Consider the following 23,158-nt stretch of genomic DNA (forward strand, 5'->3'; position numbering starts at 1 on the left):
TGAAGATAACGGACAGTGGTCACTCTCATAACTTCTATAAAGAATACCAAGAAGAATACAAAGAAGACAAGAGTTGGAAAAACAGGGACCAATGGACATACCAGGCGATTTTTTCTTCTCATGCAGAAGCTTTTGAATAAACTCTGCTTCCTAAGAATCTAAAAACAGGACAGCTAACAAGGAAGCACAATTAGTGTCCATGGGAATTCCAACATACTTTTGGAAGACCTGTTCACCAAAGACTGCGAAGAAATTGTCAAAGAGGAACTCCAACATACTTCAGAGCACTTGTGCGTGGAATCAGAATGGTGTTTACCAAATTAATGTTTGGATGACTGATCTATGAATATTTCCTTTTTCCATTTTTTGTTGAAGAGGCAACTTTCTATGATGTCAAAAAGTCTAGTCTTTAATTCATCGTGAGGAATGGTCGTGTAAAGTGTCAGAAAATGTCTCCATAACCAGTCTCATGTTTGCAGTTATAGCTATAAAGTGCTCAAACATAGATAAACTAGTATACATTTTAACTACAACTAACTAATGGCAGCTATCTTACACGTGTACTGAACTTTGATTCTCATTACTTCTTTGGAATTTGGTACTGTATCATAAGAGACTTTCACCCAGACAAATAAGCAAGGAATTTCTCCCCCAATTAAGAATTCCTTCCCATCCATTTAACACTACTTTAGTATAATGACTTAATTCACTTTTACCAAGTTTTAAATCGCCCGTTCAGGATGATGATGAAATAAAGGAAGTGTGTTGGGGGGGGGGGGGGGGGGCAAACATTTCCTGGTATACATATAGGTGTTTGAGCAGTCACTGTTTAACTTGTTGGGTATGTGAGGTGATATATATATAGCTATAACTACAATGAAAAATGTGATAATTTGCTTTACGGCCAACTAAATAGTGATTCCTTATAATTATATTTGAAGTATTTAAAATATTTCCTGATAGAAATTGAAATGCATATGGCATTTCATGTTCATTCCCATAGTGCCCACCCGCTGATGTTCTGACACGTTCGTAATTTACATGTAAGTGAGAGATTTACATGTTGACGCAGTACATGTTTGTGGAAAAAATGACACATTGGAGCTTCAAAGCTTTATCACTGAGAAAACAGTTGGATATTTATATTTCCAATGCCTTTGGTATTTTTACGTATCGTAATAATTAATTTCCTCATGGATGTGCTGTAGTTGTGAACAATGTGTGTATGAATCTTGGTAGACATACCGTAAATCTGGATATTTTTGCATCGATTTATTTTTGCGAGTTTGAGTAAAAAGCCTATATATTTATTTTTGTGTTTATTATTTTTGCGAATTTATGCAGGAGCATATATACATGTATACCAATCCTTTGAGTTATTTTTGAGAAAAATATTTTTGCGAATCCAACTGACACGCAAAAACGCTAAAAATCAATCGACAGCAAAAATAACCAGATTTACGGTAGTAATTCTATTTTCAAGGATTTCTGACCAAAAATTTAAATTTTTGAAATGTATAAGAACTGTACGGGCTTGTTTGGATCATATCTTAATATTTCCTTCTTCCAGAGCAAGGACTGATCTGCACAAAGAAGAACCACCTCCCGACATGAGTTTATTCCTGAAATAGGTCACCAGGAATTGACCGAAACCTTCACATTCAAACATCAATGGTAAACTATACTAGTAGGTCTTCATGTATTCAAACGGACCCTGATCACAAAATACTTAAAATCGTGAACACAAAGAATTGTGAAATTCATTGTCTTCTTTCCAATGGATTTGACCTTTTAATTTACACATCAAAATCAGGAGGATTTATATGATGTGATATTCCTAGTTTATCTTCAATCTCATGCACATAAACAGAGTAACGAACACATGAATAAGGAATACATGGATTCAGAAACAAAGACATAAGATATAACAATCCCTGTTTCAACTATTTTGCGAGGGGATAATGAAATGAAACACTGTGTAACAAGTGTAGTGATCTAAGTGAGCGGATCAAAGGATCTGAATTTAATCAGAACATGTCTAACCTGAGTTCCTCTCGCATAGATGTCACCATTTTCCATCTTCTTAGCTTCAAATGGATCACATACCCACTGGTCCTGCAAGCATTTCACAAAATTAGAACAATACTGAAAATTCAGAAAAATAAGTATTCAAAAATATATATACATTTCCAATGTTTTCGCTTTTGATGTATTTACAAATTGCAGGGATAAGCAAATATTTTCTCCACCAACGTGTTGTAGTTATAAACAATGAGCATATGATGAATATAGCATGTCTATTTCAGCGACTGGAAATTCCGACAGAAATGAAAGTAGACTGTAAATATAAGAAATAAACTTCATTTTTGAAAATACATGAGGGTATGAGCCGGGACGCTTCACGCCATCATACTTTTCATGACTTACACGCTTTATTCAGTATGCTGATGTGAAGCGTAACAGTTTATATTGTCATGTATTTTCAAAAATGTCATTCCTTTCTAAACTGAAGTTAAAGATGCCCCAAATTCATGTGTTGCATAAAATAAAATACATTGCAAAACCAACACCTTTCCATTTTGAAAACAGTTGACACAATTATGTTTCACTGACTTCTCACTAACAACATCCAGATACCTCGAACACCGGGACCACATCAGTGTGGGAGTTCAGCATTATGGACGGCAGGGAGGGATCAGAGCCGGGGATAGTCATCACCACCACCACCCGCCCAGGATGTACCTGAAAACCATAAATTCAGAGAACTCGCTCGACTAAGTATACTGCACAGTGCCACCCGTCGGAACCTTGTGTCAATTCAACAAAAATCTTCAGTATGTGTTTTTTTAATTAGATGTAGATGAATCCATGTGTAGCTGCACGTTGAAAAGAGATCTGTTTACTGTCAGCTCATGAACAATATTGACCTATAAACACATGGTACTTATAAAGCTTAGAATTCTTTATCATTGTGTATAGCTGTCCTGTGTACTACATCTTTAGCATTGTGTATAGCTGTCCTGTGTACTACATCTTTATCATTGTGTATAGCTGTCCTGTGTACTCATCTTTATCATTGTGTATAGCTGTCCTGTGTACTCATCTTTATCATTGTGTATAGCTGTCCTGTGTACTACATCTTTATCATTGTGTATAGCTGTCCTGTGTACTACATCTTTATCATTGTGTATAGCTGTCCTGTGTACTCATCTTTATCATTGTGTATAGCTGTCCTGTGTACTACATCTTTATCATTGTGTATAGCTGTCCTGTGTACTCATCTTTATCATTGTGTATAGCTGTCCTGTGTACTACATCTTTATCATTGTGTATAGCTGTCCTGTGTACTCATCTTTATCATTGTGTATAGCTGTCCTGTGTACTCATCTTTATCATTGTGTATAGCTGTCCTGTGTACTCATCTTTATCATTGTGTATAGCTGTCCTGTGTACTACATCTTTATCATTGTGTATAGCTGTCCTGTGTACTACATCTTTATCATTGTGTATAGCTGTCCTGTGTACTCATCTTTATCATTGTGTATAGCTGTCCTGTGTACTCATCTTTATCATTGTGTATAGCTGTCCTGTGTACTACATCTTTATCATTGTGTATAGCTGTCCTGTGTACTGCATCTGCAATTTTTGTGTTTGTCACTGTGTTTCATTTAAGGTAGCTCACTACACTAAAGCTTATACTCTGTATGACACCACGTCACAAGATGGCGATTTAAGGTAGCTCACTACACTAAAGCTTATACTCTGTATGACACCACGTCATAAGATGGCGATTTAAGGTAGCTCACTACACTAAAGCTTATCCTCTGTATGACTCCATGTCACAAGATGGCGATTTAAGGTAGCTCACTACACTAAAGCTTATACTCTGTAGGACACCACGTCACAAGATGGCGATTTAAGGTAGCTCACTACACTAAAGCTTATACTCTGTATGACACCACGTCACAAGATGGCGATTTAAGGTAGCTCACTACACTAAAGCTTATACTCTGTATGACACCACGTCACAAGATGGCGATTTAAATGTTTTGTGAAATTATTTGTATCGATCGATTTGTTTGCCAGTCATCGTAGCTCAGTGGTTAAAGCAGAAAAAAGCATTGGACTGCTGAACCACAGATCTCGAGTTCAAATCCCCTAGAGTCTTTTATGTGTTGAAATATTTTTTTGAAAATCATGTTTTTATCCAAATTTGTATATTTTTTGGCATGTATACTTATTGTATATCATTATATCTTTTATAATTAAATCAATTCGTACTGATTTAAGAAACTATTTCTGGTGTAGTGAGCCACCTTAATTTTTAAAAAAAAATATACCAACCTAACAACTATTGGGAAATGTGGGTCTAGTACGTGAAACAAAAATGAATTAATGATGGCCTTCTTTGATGACTGTTAAACTAAAGTACAGGTCTGATACAATTATACAAATATACTACTCAAAATTTGATAAGGATCATAGATATTTTTCTGTTTAAAAAATTAATAACTGCATAACTGGCAATATTGTGTCCAAGTGAAATCAAAAACGTCTTCAACAAACTTGCACGTGCATTTCATGCCATGGGAAATGCGTTTTTCATCACAGTTTATGCTTTTGCTACCATTGCACGAATTTCACTCAGGCATCGGTGTCTGATTCTTTCTAAAATTTCAAACTCACTTGAGTGTTTACACTACGTTTATCAACATAATGTCCCCTCAACGTGTAAGGCGTCGCCTGAGGACAGAACAACTGGGCAGATGTATTGGAATGCTTGACGCTGGCTATTCACAACGTGACGTTGCAAATGCACTAAACGTCAGACAGAGCGTTGTAAACAGGGCCTGGAACCGACAGCAAACTTTTGGTACAGCAGCACACCGACATGGGGGTGGTCGTCAGAGGTCGACAACCCTACGCCAAGACCATTTTGTGGCTCTTCAGGCACGACGCCATCCCTTCTGGACAGCAACCAGCCTACGTAACGACCTCCTGAACGCCTCGGGGGTGAATGTGTCCACTCAGACGATACGGAATCGGCTTCAAATGCAGGTCTCAACTCGAGAAGGGCATGTGTTCGAGTCCCTCTGACTGTTCGACACCGGCGGGAGCGATTGGACTGGGCTGAAGATCATGTCACTTGGACACAGAACGATTAGGTTCAAGTTCTGTTCACCGATGAGTCCAGGTATTGTTTGGACTTTACAGACAGGAGGCACCGAGTGTGCCGACGACAACGTGAACGTTTCCATGATGCCAACATCAGTGAATATGACCGTTATGGTGGTGGTTCCATCATGGTCTGGGGTGGAATCAGCAGGGATGGAAGAACAGATTTGCATGTCCTGGAGAGAGGAACAATGACGGGGGTGCGGTACCGGGATGAGATCCTCGATGTTTACGTCAGACGTACGCTGGTGCTGTTGGCCCTGAGTTCATCCTGATGGATGATAACCCTGTCCTCATCGCGCCAGGGTGGTAGAGCAGTACCTTCAGCAGGAGACAATTGTCCGTATGGACTGGCCAGCGCGCTCGCCGGACTTGAACCCGATTGAGCATGTATGGAACATGCTGCAGGTTGCCCTTTCACGCCGTAGAGCACATCCCACGACTTTGGCAGAGCTCGGAAACGCCCTCGTGGAAGAGTGGAACAACCTTCCCATTAGAAACATCCGGGTGCTTATTGACAGCATGGCTCGACGTTGTCAAGCCGTCATTGATGCAAGGGGAGGCCATACCCGGTATTGACACTTCATCGACTAAGTGTAATGATGGACTATCCCCAAAAACTGTGTAATTCTTTCTCTGGTTTACTGCTAACTTTTTGTAATGAAATGCCTTTTGGTGTTCTTATCAGATTTCAAGCATTCCGTATTGATAAAAGTTCACGCCGTTCATGAATTTTCATTCATAACCTGAGTAAACACGTTTCTGAGTCAGATTTATGTCTTTTGTTATGTTAGTGGTAAATTACACACATATAACCTAGTGATTCTTATCAAATTTTGAGTAGTATATAATACCTCAACTGCGCTACACTGAATCCCAACCTCCTGGGCTAGATTCTTCAGAAACTCGACAACTTCATCTGTGCAATATAAAGTATATTACTCATTGTAGATCATAAACTGAAAATAGACTAATTAATAATTCTAAAAATCAAAAATTAGATACTGTATATATTCATATATCCTAATATTGTTAAAGGAAAGGTGAATATAACGAACAGTGATCAATCCCATAACTCCCATAACTAATACAAAATAGATAGTTGGGCAAACACGGACCCCTGGACAGGGTCAATTACGAAATGGCAGTTTGTGTAAAATAAAGTGTGTATTAGGGGAAGTCATCAGTTTATATGAATACAACATAGCTAAAACAATAAATGCAATACTTTATGTGAACGCAGCAAGAGTAAAAGTGAATAAAATTTGATAGCTTTAAAACTTAGAGCCCAAGTTACAAGACCTGTCAAATTTCTGTCACAGCAACCATTATAAAATTGCCCTATACGTAGTGTGCAGCATTTAATTATGGTGTAAAAACAGGAAAATATGCTTCTGTGTACCCCCCCCCCTTCCCAGGAATCCGCAATTTCTATAAATAAGGGTACAGAATCTACAGCGACATGATCTTAAAGTCATGAATATATTTCACTCGTGCTAAAATATTTCACCAACAATCATTTCATGATCAAACCCTAAGGTGACAAAGAAATGTGAATACAAGAAAGTTGATTCAAAGTCAGATGTTGTTCCCACCATACTAATTGATTTTACCCAATGAAAGGAACGTATACAGGTGGGAAAGGACAGAGGAACTCGACAGTCTTCAAGTCTATAACATTAGCAGTGCAAGTTTTCATTTACTTTTTCTGGTAATCTTGTACATGTGATTAATTACAATTTGCATCAACATTTTTGGCTTAAAGGGGCATGGACACGATTGATCTGAAAATTGTATTTTTCAATTTCTGTCGTTTACAATGCTTAACTGACGTATTTCTAATGGTCAGCCAAAGTTTCAATATCAATTTTTTAGTTACAAGTGAGACACATCACTCACAATTCCTTGTTGTGTAAACAACACTCGTGTCATGTTCTTGTTTACACTGGTTGCTTAATAGAAAATAACATGTTTAAAAGAAAATGATTTGTGTTCAGAATCAACTTATCAATTGAACAATCTGCTTTGAACGGACTTTTACTGGTATATTTAACCTGTATAAACACAAACATGACACAAGCCTTGTTTACATACCAAAGAATTGTGAGCTCTGTATCTCCAATATACCTCGACAACTGACCTTCAAATTTTAGCTGACTATTAGAAATATCTTAGTTAAGCATTCGAAACAATAAAAATCGAAAAATAAAATTTGAAAATTTTAGCTCAAATCTTGACCATGTCCCTTTAAACTTTTTAGATAGGTTAACACGTGTTTTATACTCATAAAATCATTTCTTTTCTTTCTTTTTTTTTTAATCACACACAACTATTCACATATAAAAATGGGGTGGGGATCTGCCTATTCCTGTACATTTGTTTTCTGTTGCGAATTATTCAAAGAATTCAGTTTAGATGCTTTTCAACTAAAAAAAAAAAAAGATGGTACACCAGTTTAAAAAAAATATGCTTCCTCTTAAACTCTCGTATCCCCAGCCCCTTTTGAAGAATTGCTAATGAAAATGATATTGAGGCCCGGATCCCCACACGATTTAAAGAAACGTCAATCTACACTACCTGAGGATCTTTGTATATTAATGTAACTAATCATGGTCCTACCATTCTTGAGAAGGAGAATTTTAGAACTAGTTTCAACAGTCTGTTGGAATTCCCATGGGCACAAATTGTGCTCCTTTGTTAGTTGACTTGTTTTTATATTTTTTATATTCGTACGAAGCAGTATTCAAAATCTTTTACATGAAAAGAAAAAATCTCTTGCTGTGGCCTTCAATTCGATATTTAGATGTATCGACGACGTGTTATCTATTAACAATAATAATTTTCATTCATATGTTGATTCGATATATCCCTGTGAACTCAAAATAAAAGACACCACAGAGTCGTCGACTTCTGTTTCCTCATACCTAGATATTTTATTTAAAATAGATATCAACGGCAAAATGACAGCTCAACTTTCTGACAAACGATATTATTTCAGCTTTTCCATCATCAACTTCCCACATTTATGTAGCAATATTCTATTATCACCTGTATATGGTGTGTATATATCTCAACTGATTCGATACGCAAGGGCTTATTCTGCTTACGATCAGTTTTTTAATCGAGGCAGGATACCGACAAACAAGATGATGTTACAGGGGTTTGGTTTAAAATCAGCATTTCGCAAATTTTATGGTCGTTATGATGATCTAGTTTGCCAATACAACATATCATTGGGTCAAATGCTGTATGGTGTTTTATATCGATTGTTAGGCTGTTCTTGACACACTGAGTTTGGCTACGGATTGCAGCGTTTGCCTAATCATGACATAAGGTTTACGGTGGGAGTGATTGGTCGACAGGAGATGCTTACTCCTCTTAGATACCTGATCCTACTTCTGGTATGTCCAGGGGTCCATATTTACACAACTCTTTATTTTGTAATCAGGTAAGCTAACAATGGAGCACAATTCGCTTCCGCGGGAATTCCAACAGACTGCTGGAAGACCTGATCACCAAAGACTACGAATATATTGTTAATGAGGAGCTCTAACATATTTTTATTTCAACTTGTGCGTGGATTCAGAGTGGTATTCAACAAAGTCATTTTTGGATGACTGATCACTAGATATGAATATTTCTTTTTTCCATTTTTGTTGAAATTGCAACTGTCTATGATGTCAAAAGCCTTGTCTTTAATTCATCGTAAGGAATGGTCGTGTAAAGTGTTGATGATTTCAGAAAAGTGTTGCTATTTCAAATTTACTAAAAGTTCTTGTTAAATGTGGCACAGTACGTTCGAATTTTCTATTTCGCAGCTGTTGATATTTTCGTAAGGAGTAAGCAATGCATCTTTCTTTGCAAATTTTTTTGTGAAGTTTAGGAATCCAGAATAAGTACGGTAACTCGTATTCATAGTTATACATATGTACTCGTATAATAACATTTGGTAATTTAGGGGGTACAAGAGATCAGATATCGCATACTATGACACGTGATGTTGTGTTTTTGACTAGGCTTAAATAAATCACCATCGCAGAAGTTGCCGAAATCGTGTTGCATTCCTGTTGCTAATCTCGCGAAGCTCAGTGGTGGTTGTTTACATTGTAGACCTTTATTGATAAAACCGCCGATTTGTGTGTTCAGATTCATTCAAGGTGGGTAGAATGTTTGTGTTGACGAATTTAACACGATGCTAGAAATGCTGCAAAAAGAAAAGAAAATGTTTCAATAAAAGAAAACGAACTACAACACCAGTGGAACACTAAACGAATGCTGAACGGTTTGGGAACGAACGCTTTGATTGGGGAACAAATGCTGAATGGTTTTAATTGGGGAATGTACGCTGAACGGTTTGAACGGAATTGTTCTTGGCGAGAACGGAACCGATGTTACCGAGATAGGAACAGTTTAAGATGAAGATGAACGGTTTGGGCCAGGAACGGAACGCTTTGGGCCAAATGGGAACGAACGGTTTGACCCGATTTCAAATTTTACATTTTGGAATCCTTCGGTACGTTTTACATACAGACATTGTGGAAAAGTCGGGAAAAGAAAGAGGGAGGGGAGTTAAAGTGTTTTATTTGAAAATTTAATCATTTTAAAGTGGAAAAAATGGGGAGTGAAAATAGATTGAAGCATGATGTACATTAAGGTATTCTTGACTTAAACTCATATAAAATACGCAATGGTGTTAAGGTGACGTCACGATAAAAACGTACGTCATGACGTAAAGGTATATTGCGGGGAAAATGTCACAATACTAGTATTTGTCGTTATTTACTACCGTTATCAAGTGTTCAAGCTGTATATGTGTATATCTGTTTCTCAGATGATTTTTCAGTTCTCTTTAATGGTGTACAAGTCTCACGTTCTTATATAATGTGCACTACTGTAATCTTGATATTACACTGTGACCTTAAATTACTCCCGATGTGAATATTCATTTAGAATAAAGGAAACCAACTTGTGCACATATCGACTGGGCACAGGTGTAAGATGGCGATATTTTATTTCGATCGAGGCATATTCGAAAAGGTAAGTAGTTGCCGATTTAGGATTTTGGTACGGAAAGTAGAATTTTTTGCCGCGTTTAGATAATATTTGGCAGTGAATGTGGGAAATGCCCAACATTTGAGTCGAGATTATGGACATTGTTAAATATGAGAGGATATTTTACGGTCTGGATCACTTTTTACATTCATCATATCAATGTCGACATAGCAAGCCCATATTGCAAATGATTTGAGTGCATCTTTCACCTGTGGCGAAGTGATAAACAACTGAAAATCTCAGTAATGGATGAACGTGGCTCTATATAATTATCAGTAAAATTACTGCAGAAATATTTTTTAAAGAGGTGAGTTTCTACATGTATTTATCTATTTCTTCGGAATTTAATTAACTGTGTTAAAGTGTATCTATCCATCTTAAATATTCAAGTATATTTCTTAAAATAAAAATGTTCGGTACATTTAATCACAATCACAAATGAATTTTGTAAGCCTAGTGGAAGTGGATAGAACCAGCGATAATTTATTGAGATATATTTCCAATGACGATTTATTTCGTTTAAGATAATGGAGTATGCATTTTTTTCTTTCTCTCTTTTTGTACTGCGAGTAAGAAAATGTTTTCTGGTTAAGGGAATCGAAAGGAAGCATCCCCTTTTTGTTGTTGTACTGTTTTACTCCGAAAAGTGATTCCTCATCCAATCTTGGACACTTCGATACAGATTGAACTATGTTCTATGCTTTTGAATGACATGGTACTTACCATATGCAGGTGCTGGGTGCACGGTTTTTATCCGCAAATAATTTCTGAACACTGTCACAGCTTTTTCTTCCGTCATATTTGAGTACAACAGTGTTAATACTTGATCATGTACTTCCACTCCTCAATGATGTTTGTAGTCAAATTTGACTACACCTATTTATGCATCGTCACTAACCCAGTCGTTCGAATTATGTCACGAAGTCGGATAAAAAATTGCTTCGAATAATACGAAGATTGTCACTTTTTATTAACTATTACCTGACTTCTAAGGAGGAATAACACATCCGTGCCATAAACACAATACTCTCACATCTAATTAAAGAACTGAAAGTACTGAAAGCCGGGTTTTGATGATGACATACTACACTGTATATAGCCGTAAATCGGTGGGGGAAATATTGGGACACACAAGATAGTTACATACATTTATAATAAAAACATTTGATTTATGGCGCAGAAAAATTTGGTTAGGGTTGATGCCTCATATTACTGTATTCTTGCATCTCAGAATCTTAATACAACAAAATATCCTAGCATATTTTCCCCGCTATACTTCTGTCCAAACATACCTCCAAACATAAGGTAGCAGGGGACAGTTTCACACTATAGGCCCGGTCAACTTTTTCAAAAAATTGAAATACCCCATATTTGAAGTGATATTACATGTGTAAAAATGTATACAATAATTTTAGGATGCATGTCAAATGTAGTTGAGTGCTCAATAAAAATGTTGATATACAGTACAACATGTAGGTGTCAGCATGATTCCTAGCATATAGATGGGTACAAATACGAAACTAAGACACGTGGTCAGTTGCTGAAGAAATTCCGGTGAAAACATCCAAGGTCCAGCAAAAGGTCTGTAGCTGAGAGGGAAAGTGGATGGCCCCATATGAAAGGTAGATTTTTGAGAAGGGCAGATAGGGTTCTTGATTGTGCACAGTGTCTAAATCCCCATGTTTGGTACTGTGATGGTGCGGATTAGCCCAAAGAGAGAAAATCAAAGCAAAAAAGGGGAATCTGCTCAGAGCATATTTTGTGCACCAGCACCAGTATTTATAGATTACATGTAATTTAGGGTCATAATTTATTAACTACACCAATATGAAACACAAGTATTGACATAAAAGGGAAATATGATTTTCCATTAGTCTGTCATAATCTGACTTTGATGTATACCCCTATCCACATTCAGAACCAAAGAAACTGTCCCCTGTCACCTAATTATATATCATTAGTATAGTAACTTGATCCAAAAAGTCGGATCACGGCGAGTTGACAGGCGCGGATCATCAGATCACACGAGACGCGAAGCGTCGGTTTTCATCTGATGATGTACGCTTGTCAACGAGACGTGGTCCAACTCTTCGGATCAAGATACTGTAGTAATGATGAATTTATTATATACTCCCTTATATATTTTTAATTCCACATTTATAAGATAATAAATTTTCAGAGGATACTGATACGGAATCAGAAAACCAGTGTGGTGATCCAGAAAATCGGATCACATTCTGTGAAATCTACAGCATAAAAAACGAAACATTGATGGGTATATAATAAAGTACCATATGAAACGAAAACTCACAACTTCAAATGATTTAGTTATCCACACAAGTACGGTTCGAAGACATCTTCAATTAAGCTGTTTTTGTTGTTACCATGAAATGTTTCATTAAATGTTGACCTTTGTGTACAGAATAGAATTATAGTCGCTGGAATTTACAGGAGGACTTTTTAATGTATATACTAGTATCGTCTAGTACTAATGTGACAGTGTCTGAAATAGGATCCGAGAAAATCGAGCTACTTAGAAATATCTGTAGTGTGATTTTCTTTGATATTTTCTCTGGTTATGTGGTGAAAACCAAGATATGGGACACAAAATTATTACGATGGCTACTCTAGCACTTTCATTGATTACAGTCACTTGTCGCCTACATAGAAATTCACAGTCAGGGTAATCAGCAATTTGAATAGAAAGATGCAACTGCATTTCAGATTGTCCGATTTCTTGTGTTTAAAAATGTAAAACGGAAACCCTTAATGCATATCCGTTCGAGTAAATATTTCATTTCTGTTTATCTGAGTATTGATTATTGTATTTTGTTAATTTACTTCAGTATCAAGATATTTTCCAATTAAATTTGTCCTACAACATTTGTTCCCGACAAGTATAAGTAATCGAAATTAAATAATGAATGAGTCATGGCCTCTTTTGATAAAACTGCAATACATTTGTACTTTCCTATGAATTCATTATGCGATTTTCCTGCAGACACAAATGAAATTGATATCCCTGCAGATGTTGGGAGATTCTTTGAGACACACTGTACTTTTTTGTTACATTTAAACTGCATTTGTGACATATTTCGTTGTTTTTATCAAGTGTATGTCCATGTTCTCTAAAATGTTTTCAAAGCATGCGAGATGTTCCGTTTTACCTTGCCGTTATGCTGTTTTAGTATATACAACAGCCACGTTGTGCAGATCGATCTGCAATCAAATTCAGTCAAAAACTAATCTCATGGTAAATCAAAAATTTCAAAATTTCCTTCCTTTCGAGGAGAATTTCATCAGTTTTATTCATCAAAGAGAATATAAATCCCCTTCGGAACTTGAACTCACTATCTGCAGATTTGCAGTATTTTAACTCTAATTTTAATCAATGATAGGGTGGATTCAGAAAATGTTCAGAAGAGGAAGATTGTAACCCAAGTTGGTATTTTTCCGTCCAAAAGGGGGTCGGTCGGGTGAAGAAATCAAAATGCCCTCAGTCCAAACGAGACCATTTTGTCAAAAATATCCAACCATAGGAGGTTGGGTTGCAATCCCCTCCCCTCTAAATCCGCTACTGACTGAGCTCACCAGTTAGGTACACAAAAGTTTATGATAGCTTTAAAGAATAATGAGTACCATATTTCTGATATTTATTCACGCATTTAAGGCAAACATCCTTCCAAAATACTGTGCATAACCGTAAATAATTTTTGATAAACATTGACATTTACGCATCATTAATATCAAACATTTGTGCATGGACATTTCAACCACATATCTTCTTTTTAGATCAAAATTCTAACGAGAAAGGTCTACCATGCTGCAGTGTTTTAATAATTTCACCTCCAGCACCTGTGAATTTCACGAGGTGCACAGCAAGCAGACTCTTTTGTCGACATGAAAATCACCTTTTCATTATTTTCACACACACTTTATACATGAATACTAGTAGATCCATCCCACTCAACATTTCCTCATAAAAATGAGAAAAACGTATTTCCTTATGTAATATCAATTTCAGTAGATTTAGAGCAAGCAGAATCTGCTGAACTATTAGTAAATTTGAAATCGCAAATTCTTTTTCAAATCAACAACATCAAAACGTACGACTTTTCAACACTTTACACGACCATTCCTTACGGTAAATTAAAGACTAGACTTTTCGACATTATAGACGGTTGCTTCTTCAACTAAAATGGAAAACGGAAATATTCATATCTAGTGATCAGTCATCCAAAAAAAAAAAAACTTTATCAAACACTACTCTGAATCCATGCACAAGTACTCTGAAGTTGAAATAAAAAATATGCTGGAGTTCCTCATTGACAATATCTTTGTAGTCTTTGGTCATCAGGTCTTCCAAAGTCTGATGGAATTCCCAAAAGCACGAATTGTGCTCCTTTGTTAGCTGACCTGTCTTTATATTCTTATGAAGCAGAATTTATTCAAAAATTTCTACGTGAGAAAAAAAATTCTTGTTGTGGCTTTCCATTCGACATTTAGATATATCGACGACGTTTTATCTATTAACAATGATAATTTTCATTCATATGTTGATTCGATATATCCCTGTGAAGTTCAAATGAAAGACACCACAGAGTCGTCCGCTTCTGCTTCATTTTTAGATATTTTATTAAAACTACGCCAACGGCAAAATAACTACTCAACTGTATGACAATCGGGATGAATTCAGTCTCTCCATCATCAACTTCCTATAATTATGTAACAATATTCCATTATCACCTGTATATGGTGTGCATATATCTCAACTGATTCGATACACAAGAGCTTGTTCTTCGTGTTATCAGTTTTTAAATCAATGGCAAGGTACTGACAAACAAGTTGATGTTATAGGAGTTTTAGCAGTCGCGTTTATATTCAAGTTGATGGTACAGGGATATTAACAGTCGTTTAAAGTCAGCACTTCGCAAATTGTATGGTCGTTATAGCGATCTAGTTTGCCAATACAACCTATCATTGGGTCAAATGCTGTCTAATGTGTTTCATACCGATTGTTCAGCCGTGCTTGGCACACTGATTTTGACTACGGATAACTCTGTTTACATGATCTATATATATAGGGCTCACGGTGGGTGTGACTGGTCGACAGGGGATGCTTACTCCTCCTAAGCACCTGGACACACCTCTGGCGTGTCTGTCCAACTCTTTATTTTGTATTGCTTATAGTAGTTCTGAGATTGGTGGTTGTTCGTTATCTTCAGCTTGCTACTTTTTAAACGATTTACCCGAAGAAATGTTTGTATTTGCTATTTGTAATGCCTTTGACGGTAGTGTTAGGAGATAATAGCAAGTATGTATATGCAATTGAGAGCTTTGTAATTTCTGTACCGGAAGTTAATATATACCGTTCCACTTGAACGATTGCTCTTACAAGCAGATACAATAGATAAAACATTGTCTAATTACAAGCATTTTCTTAATGAATGATACTTAATCTAAGCGGTAACAATTAAACAACTTTATCGTTTATGGCTGAGGTTGTTTCTGCAAGTTACATTATCATTACATCATTATGCTTCCAGTATCTTCTCATTTACATTTTACAATGTCTTTGTCCGTGGTAACACTACGATATAGATATTGCAAGTTACGGAAGTTTTTTATTGCTTACGCAGTAAATTTACCAATTGAGACGTGAGCCCTATATCTTTATCAGGCAAACGGAGTTATCCGCAGTCAAAATCAGTGTGCCAAGAACGACCTAATAATCGGTATGAAATACGTCAGACAGCATTTGAACCAATGATAGGTTGTACTGACGAAATAGATCGTTATAACGACCATATAATTTGCGAAATGCTGACTTCAATCGAGACTGTTGAAACCCCTGTACCATCAACTTGTTTATCAGTAGCTTGCCTCGATTTAAAAACTGACTACACACAGAACAAGCTCTTGCGTATAGAATCAGTTGAGAGATATAAACACCATATGTAGGTGTATAACACCATACATCTGTTTTCAGTGGCCGATTTATAGGAGAGTTTTGAACATTTTTAACAAAAGCTTTATCTATTTATATTTGTTTTTGTCTTTTTTTAAGCTTGGGGACTTCATCCTGCCTCCTTTGTGTACAAAAAATCACAAACTTAATTACTTTGATTATACCCTATTTTCTGAATCCACCCTTGGTTTTATTTAGGCTAAAATAGGGATTCAAGGTTTTGCAGGGGAATGTATACGAGAAATTTCCAATACAAATTTTTAAAAAGCAGAGTTATGAACTCCAAACTATTGTAACATACTAACAATCAAAGACAGCAGAACAATGAACTCTAAACCATTCTAATATTACTAACAATCCCGATTCATATATATATATATATATATATATATATATATATATATATATATATTAGAATTCTGGATCAAACTTAATTTTACATGACAGGGGATGCTTACTCCTCCTAGCCGCCTGATCCCACCTCTCGTGTGTCCAGGGGTCCGTGTTTGTCCAACTATCTATTTTGTATTGCTTGTAGGAGTTATGAGATTGATCACTGTTCGTTATCTTCACCTTTCATGATACACATGAATATAGGGGAACACAGGACACCCCAATGTTGTATCGATTGAAGTTCGGTAAAGGCATGATAACTTAGGTGCATAAACCAAAAAAAGCAAAAAACTCAACGGACAATCATTCTATAGATAACAGGAATTGTAAAGGTGTGTACATCTTTGGAACATCTTCACCAAACAAGAATAATTAATTAATGAAACGAGTCCATTAATTATTCCCAACGAAAAACTGTGTACTATGTCTGTAAATTACTTGTGCTTTCCTGTTCATTTTATGATCAATTTTGGGGGTTCTATGATATACAGTGTATCTAATTAAATCTTCAGTTATTATGCATCCCCCATTCAAGAAATGATCAATTCTGTAAGTTTCAGTTATGTATTTAAGATAAATGTTTAACATTGCTCATGTTTAGTCGTGTTAGTGACAATATGTCACCGAAGTTTTGTCAATAAAGAATTTATTGAATATTTGTTTTTCATTAACAAACTGCATTTCGAAGACAAATAATTATTTTCAGATCTTGGGTAAAACTATTCAATTTGAAATGCGTAACACATCTCTCGATTATAATGTATTATTTAAAAGTTTACATTTGGATGGAAATATTGATTTGCTTTCACAATAATTAAAAAAGAAATTCATAACCGAGACTTCGAGGCCGATGTTGAGACTGATTTTATACATGCATCTAAATAGTTTAAATTTGAATGTATTTCAATAAAAAAAAGAAAATGCATTGGATACACGGTCTGGCCCTGTTCTGGTTGTTGAAAGGTGAGTGTCAGGTCCATTCTACAAATTAACAACTACATAAAATGGTCTGAAAATGTCAAATCTAGAGTTTTAACACTTTAATTTTCTTTGTTTTGAAATGTTCTTATGTTAACGAATCGCGTAGTAAATATATCAAGGTGTATTATTGAAAAAAAAAATGTTTATTAATTAAACTTGTACAATCGTTAAGTGTAAAGGGTTTTTAAGAACTGTGTAATTTGGGGGGAATTTCTTCACTCAGTCTTTAAATTATGTAGTTTCATTAATATTCTGTGATAGTATTCTCTGTAGAATCACACTCGTGCTATGTACCGTGCCATGCGATTCTGTATCTATAATTCAAATGTATACATACATGGAGTCTTGTGCAGTAAAGAATCACGCCAGGCATTCGGATACTAAGAGCCGGCTCGGACACTAAGATTCAAGACGCCGTTTTGGGATATAACATTCACTCTCAGCGATTGTATGCAATGTTCACAACAGAAAAGAAAAATCATCTTATGTCTATCCGAGCTTTGTTCTAACCACATCTTAATATAGCGAGTGGATATCCAATATACGCGACCGCTTTATTGTCAGATGTTTCTGAGAAATCAACGAGTTTTTACGTTACTCGCCACTATTCGAGATTCGATTTTATCTTTGTTTAAAAGGAACATGAAACTCATATCCATCCACTGTTTTACTCTTGATCTTATAGGAATATATTTTAGAACTTCGAGAACGATCGCCTTGTAAAATGGTTGTAGTTGGTTGTATATTTCTTAACGTTCTGCTCGAGAATTTTTTACTCATATGGAGACGTCGCGCTAGCGATTCACAGAGAATTTGCCTTAAATCCAACTCCGTTCATATTGACCATGAACAGCTCAAAAGTGCTGCTCATTTCCTATATTTATATTCATTTACTAAATCACCATTTGATAAGTCAGGGAATATTTTTTGTGACGTACGTCAAAACATAGACATGACGTCACAGTTTACCCTGCACTTTATCAACATTGCACGGTGTACTGTATTTTGGAGCTAGGAAACCACAAGGGTGGGATGATAATCCACGTAAGTTCACAATCTTAATCCGGGGTGTGACTTTGCGAGATCTTTGTAACACATGTTGTATTTTTTCAAATCATTACGCTCTCTCAGTCGCGTGCTTTAAACTAGACAGTTCATAATCCGTCCATAGTCAATATGAACGGATTGTGTCGCATGCTGAAATTGCTTGGTTCATAGAGGAAAATGCAATTTGTAATATGAATATATTGAGGAAGTTTTAATTTGTCACATATTCAATATATCTAAAACTTATCAAATTCTCATCAAGTTCAAATATTTTTCTCAAAATATGTTTCAAGTTTCTACTTTTGAATCTCACGTTTATTGCAACACGTAGGTTCTGATATTTCGAGACATTCCTTGAAATATTTTAAAACTCTCCTCCAAATAATGTGATTAACATTTAAATTCCTCGGAAAATCTCTGTCTACGCTGTTATTTCAGCAGGTTCCAATATTTCCTCAATACCCAATATCAACGGTCAACTTTATGATGTGTCTCTGTCACAAATAATTTTAAATCAATTTGTCATATTTTGTTAGTTATGTTGCTTGTGGTCCTTTTTTTACAGTAACTTGATGTTTACCAATATGTTTGGTGATACATGTATCAATAAACAATCGACAGCCAGATAGACAAGTCGGCCGATTGGTGGTGGTGATTATCCGGAAACGCGTAAAACGAAAGTACAAATGTAGCGACAAAAAAGCGGTCACCTATGCTTAACGCTTTAAAAAAAAGCGATCAACTATGTTTAGCACTTTAGAAATTATGTAAAACACATACTTTTAGTCGTAGTTCCTCACTTTTGCGCTATGAAGTGAAAATGAATATCTATTTGATACTTGTACAAATATGATACATGTATTTATTCATTACATGTGTGAGATATATCAGAACAGCTTCTGAGATGTCAGTAAACGCATTTCTTCTTCATTTTTTTTATACTCTCATACCAATGTTTCGTTATACATGGTGGTTTTTATGTACATGTGACAGGAAGCGTGTTCAACTCAAGATAGCCAGGTCTGCCTTCCGTGAAATAATATCCGTACCGTAGTTTGTGATTCCATGGTAATTCCCGGGGTTTTTTTGGTTGTTTTTTTTACATATTTAAATGTCGACCTGAGGACCAGAGCAAAAGATTTTTTCTCATGTACAAGCTCTGCTTCATAAGAATAAAAAAAAACCCAGGTCAGCTAACAAAGGAGCACAATCCGTGTCCTTGAGAATTCCAACAGACTATTCCTGTTTTTATCTTTATCTGTGTAATTGATCTTTTCAGTTTCCAGCGGAGATATGTTCAACATTATCCCTCGACTAGTGGATAAACAATCAGATGGCAATCCCATGGAGAGCACAACAGCATCGACAATATCAAAATGCGCCAATCTGTGTCAGAGGAACACTTCCTGTTCCGTGTTCCGGTATAACAACAACTCTCATGAATGTGGACTGTACAGCGGTCAGAATTACAGAGATGTTGCAGCAGACGTCGGGAGCGGACACTTCCAAAAAATGCCGAGCGGTATAAGTATTTTGTTTTGTTTTTTAAGATTTAATTTCGTAAAAGAGAACAAATGAAACAGATCAGACTAGGATTTGAACCCGGAACACTTGGAATTTCTAGCCAGGCGCTTAACTACCTGACCTACCTGTTACGGACAATCAATACACTTACAATACTACAGAAAACAGACTAAACAGCCCACTGTTGACTAACCTGAGCCATAGGAAGAGGTTTTTTGTGTAGCGTCTGTCTGCCCGTTTGACTGGTTTAAAATTTCTAAAGTTTCGTCTTCTTCTCGAGAACACTCAGGGCTAGTTTCAGTTAAGAAATTAGTTTCATTTTTGAAAATACGTCAGGGTAAGCGATTCTTCACGCCGGCGTGCCTTATAAAGCGCGTTAACGTGTACTTTCAAAAATGAAAGTTATTGCTTATATAATTTGCATTCTACTTTCATTTCCGTCGGAATTCTCAGTCGTTGAAATAGACGGACTATATATATTTGTATTAATACGAGCATTGTTTATAACTGTAGCGCGTTCTTGGGGAATGACTATCCTTATAATTTGTAGAGATATCAAAGGCAGAAACACTGGAAATGTAAATATTCAAATTCTGCATAGGTGAGAGGGATTCAAGTTTGTTCAATACAGGGTGAGATCATTAAAGGGAAGGCAACCCAAAAAATTTACATAATAAATGAGAGAATAAATTATATAATAAAAAATTGGCATGTTATTATTTTGATATACGGCCTAGATAAGCTTCAGTACTAATTTGAAAACGTTAAAAATTGAAATTCCCGCCATCTACGGAAGCTGCCGTTCTTTATTAAAGACCACAAAAATCAATAATTTTGACGTCACTACGTCTATTCCGGTTTTGCTGAGATTCTAAGATGTCAATGTGATTGATGTGGTAGATTTTACGAATACACAGGTTGATGCCTTCCTGCCAAGCTGTTAATTGCGCTAATACAACGGGGAGATGTGAAAAAAGTTTTTCGAAATTCCTGACCCAACCTGGTCATCTGAAAAGAAAAGACTATGTCATCTGTGGATACATCATTTGCATTATGACGAGTTAAGCCACTTGAGGTTCGAGACATTTGTATGAAGAAACCTGTACCGTCTGCCTGGTCGGCGACTCCACTGAACGTCTTCTTTTCTTGATTTCTTCTTGCGAAAGAACGGGCTCAAATCTATACGGCTCCAAACTTAACTGTTCGTGACTTGTCAGTTTACAGTGCTGCTAATGAAATAAACCGGAACTGACGGTGTGACGTCATAAATTAAACTTCAATGTCCGCTCTCTTAGCGGCGGAAAATTCAAAATATATGGTGGATTAATATTGATTTAATTGTTAACAAGAATTTTTGTTGTTATTTAAGTTTGTCATTTACGTTGTAGTAAGTAATACTTTATTCATAAAAGCAACAATGTGGTTAGGGTTGCCTTCCCCTTTAAGAAATAAGATCAAAGAAGAAACGTGTTTCTGTAGTGTTACATGTAAAGAAAAATATACATGGAGGGTCGATAAGTTGTTTTTATTAAATTGGTTTTCTTTCATCTGTGCTTGTCTATGGGTGGTTCGATGTTACACAATATATACATTTTTCAATACATGTTGTTGCTACAATGTAGTAGTATTCTACTTTTGTGTCTGTTGAATTTTCCAGCCGTTATAACAGACATAGTATAAATATCAAGATTCACACACACGTCGTTAACGGTTGCGATGCATTCATGAGAAAATGGCTATCATTACAATTTGTAAGATTGTCTCAGACAAAAACATTTGATATTTTCCTCTATAGAACCACAAGGGTACATAATGCTCCTTTTGTAAATTCCATATGCAAGCATCAAATGCAGGGTACAATGTTTTCATTCCTCTTTACTTTTTGCGTTTTGTTTATTTTTCCTTTATTCCTATCAATGCTACATGTAGTTTACACTGGACCTTGACACAAGATGGTGGATCTATGGCCCCTCTCACTAAAATACATGGCAATTACCGTTTAGCTATTTGTCACATGAATTTTTAGGGATAAAACTGCATTTTTCAGTCTTGTTTAAACACTACCTTCCGTTAGAAATTCTCTGGATATAGGAAAGGTCCCTGTAGACAGCATGCTCTCATACTTCTCATGGAATTAGTTGGGGTTTCTCTTTCCATCAAGCACAGATTGTAGCAGGTCCATGAAGACCATTTTATTTGTACATATATGCCACTGGCCAATGAATAGGGAAATCCAAATCATTATTTACATTCTATGTAACTACATTGTATATAGACGATTATTTACATTCTATGTAAATATAAATTCAGATCATTATTTACATTCTACATAACAATAAATCCAGCCCATTATTTACATTCTATGTAACTATAAATCCAGCCCATTATTTACATTCTATGTAACAATAAACCCAGTCCATTATTTACATTCTATGAAACAGAAAATCCAGCCCATTGTTTACATTCTATGTAACTATAAATCTAGCCCATTATTTACATTCTATGTAACTATAAATCCATTCCATTATTCACATTTTATATACAAAAATTCATCCCATTATTTACATTCTTTGTAACAATAAATCCAGATCATTATTTACATTCTATGTAACAATAAATCCATCCCATTATTTACATTCTATGTAACTATAAATCCAGATCATTATTTACATTCTATGTAACTATAAATCCATCCCATTATTTACATTCTATGTAACAATAAAAACATTCCTGGATAAATTCTTTTGACTGTACTCTCACTGATTTGTATATTATGCGTTGTATTGTTTTTCTCGTCTTGGTGTTAACGACTTATCAACCATTGTAGCGTCTCCTTGTACACCTGGAATTGACGAGTGGTTTCCAGATTTGGGTCTATGTATCTATATTCACACTGACCCTATTCCGTACAGTGCCGCCCAAACTGTATGTCACGCAATGTCCAGGGAATTGGTCAACCTGCAGACCACGGCAAAATATCTCACCATCAAGGAACTTATGTCTCAGTTAGACTTCAGT

General features: G+C 35.9%; 2 protein-coding genes across 5 annotated transcripts in view; one reads left to right on the forward strand and one right to left on the reverse strand.

The window, feature by feature from the left end:
* Positions 1-11,098, reverse strand: part of LOC130048340 (aminoacylase-1-like) — a 44,799-nt gene extending 33,701 nt beyond the window's left edge. Inside the window, exons 1-4 of one of the 2 annotated variants that reach the window (XM_056144938.1) lie at positions 10,951-11,098; positions 6,030-6,094; positions 2,638-2,742; positions 2,044-2,115 (exon numbers count right to left, since the gene is read on the reverse strand). In XM_056144938.1, coding sequence (XP_056000913.1) covers positions 2,044-2,115; positions 2,638-2,742; positions 6,030-6,094; positions 10,951-11,026 — 318 coding nt within the window. In that variant the 5' untranslated portion in view covers positions 11,027-11,098. The remainder of the gene's footprint in view (positions 1-2,043; positions 2,116-2,637; positions 2,743-6,029; positions 6,095-10,950) is intronic. The other variant, XM_056144937.1, reaches the window with a different exon arrangement.
* LOC130048342 (uncharacterized) overlaps positions 10,066-23,158 on the forward strand; it is a 31,752-nt gene continuing 18,659 nt past the window's right edge. For 2 of the 3 annotated variants that reach the window (XM_056144942.1, XM_056144941.1), the window contains exons 1-3: positions 17,473-17,551; positions 19,896-20,138; positions 22,968-23,156. In XM_056144942.1, coding sequence (XP_056000917.1) covers positions 17,485-17,551; positions 19,896-20,138; positions 22,968-23,156 — 499 coding nt within the window. In that variant the 5' untranslated portion in view covers positions 17,473-17,484. Of the gene's footprint in view, positions 10,213-17,472; positions 17,552-19,895; positions 20,139-22,967; positions 23,157-23,158 lie in introns of those variants that run through there. The other variant, XM_056144943.1, reaches the window with a different exon arrangement.

The sequence above is a fragment of the Ostrea edulis genome, chromosome 7 (genome assembly GCF_947568905.1).
Source record: "Ostrea edulis chromosome 7, xbOstEdul1.1, whole genome shotgun sequence".
Classification (NCBI taxonomy): Eukaryota; Metazoa; Mollusca; class Bivalvia; order Ostreida; family Ostreidae; genus Ostrea; species Ostrea edulis.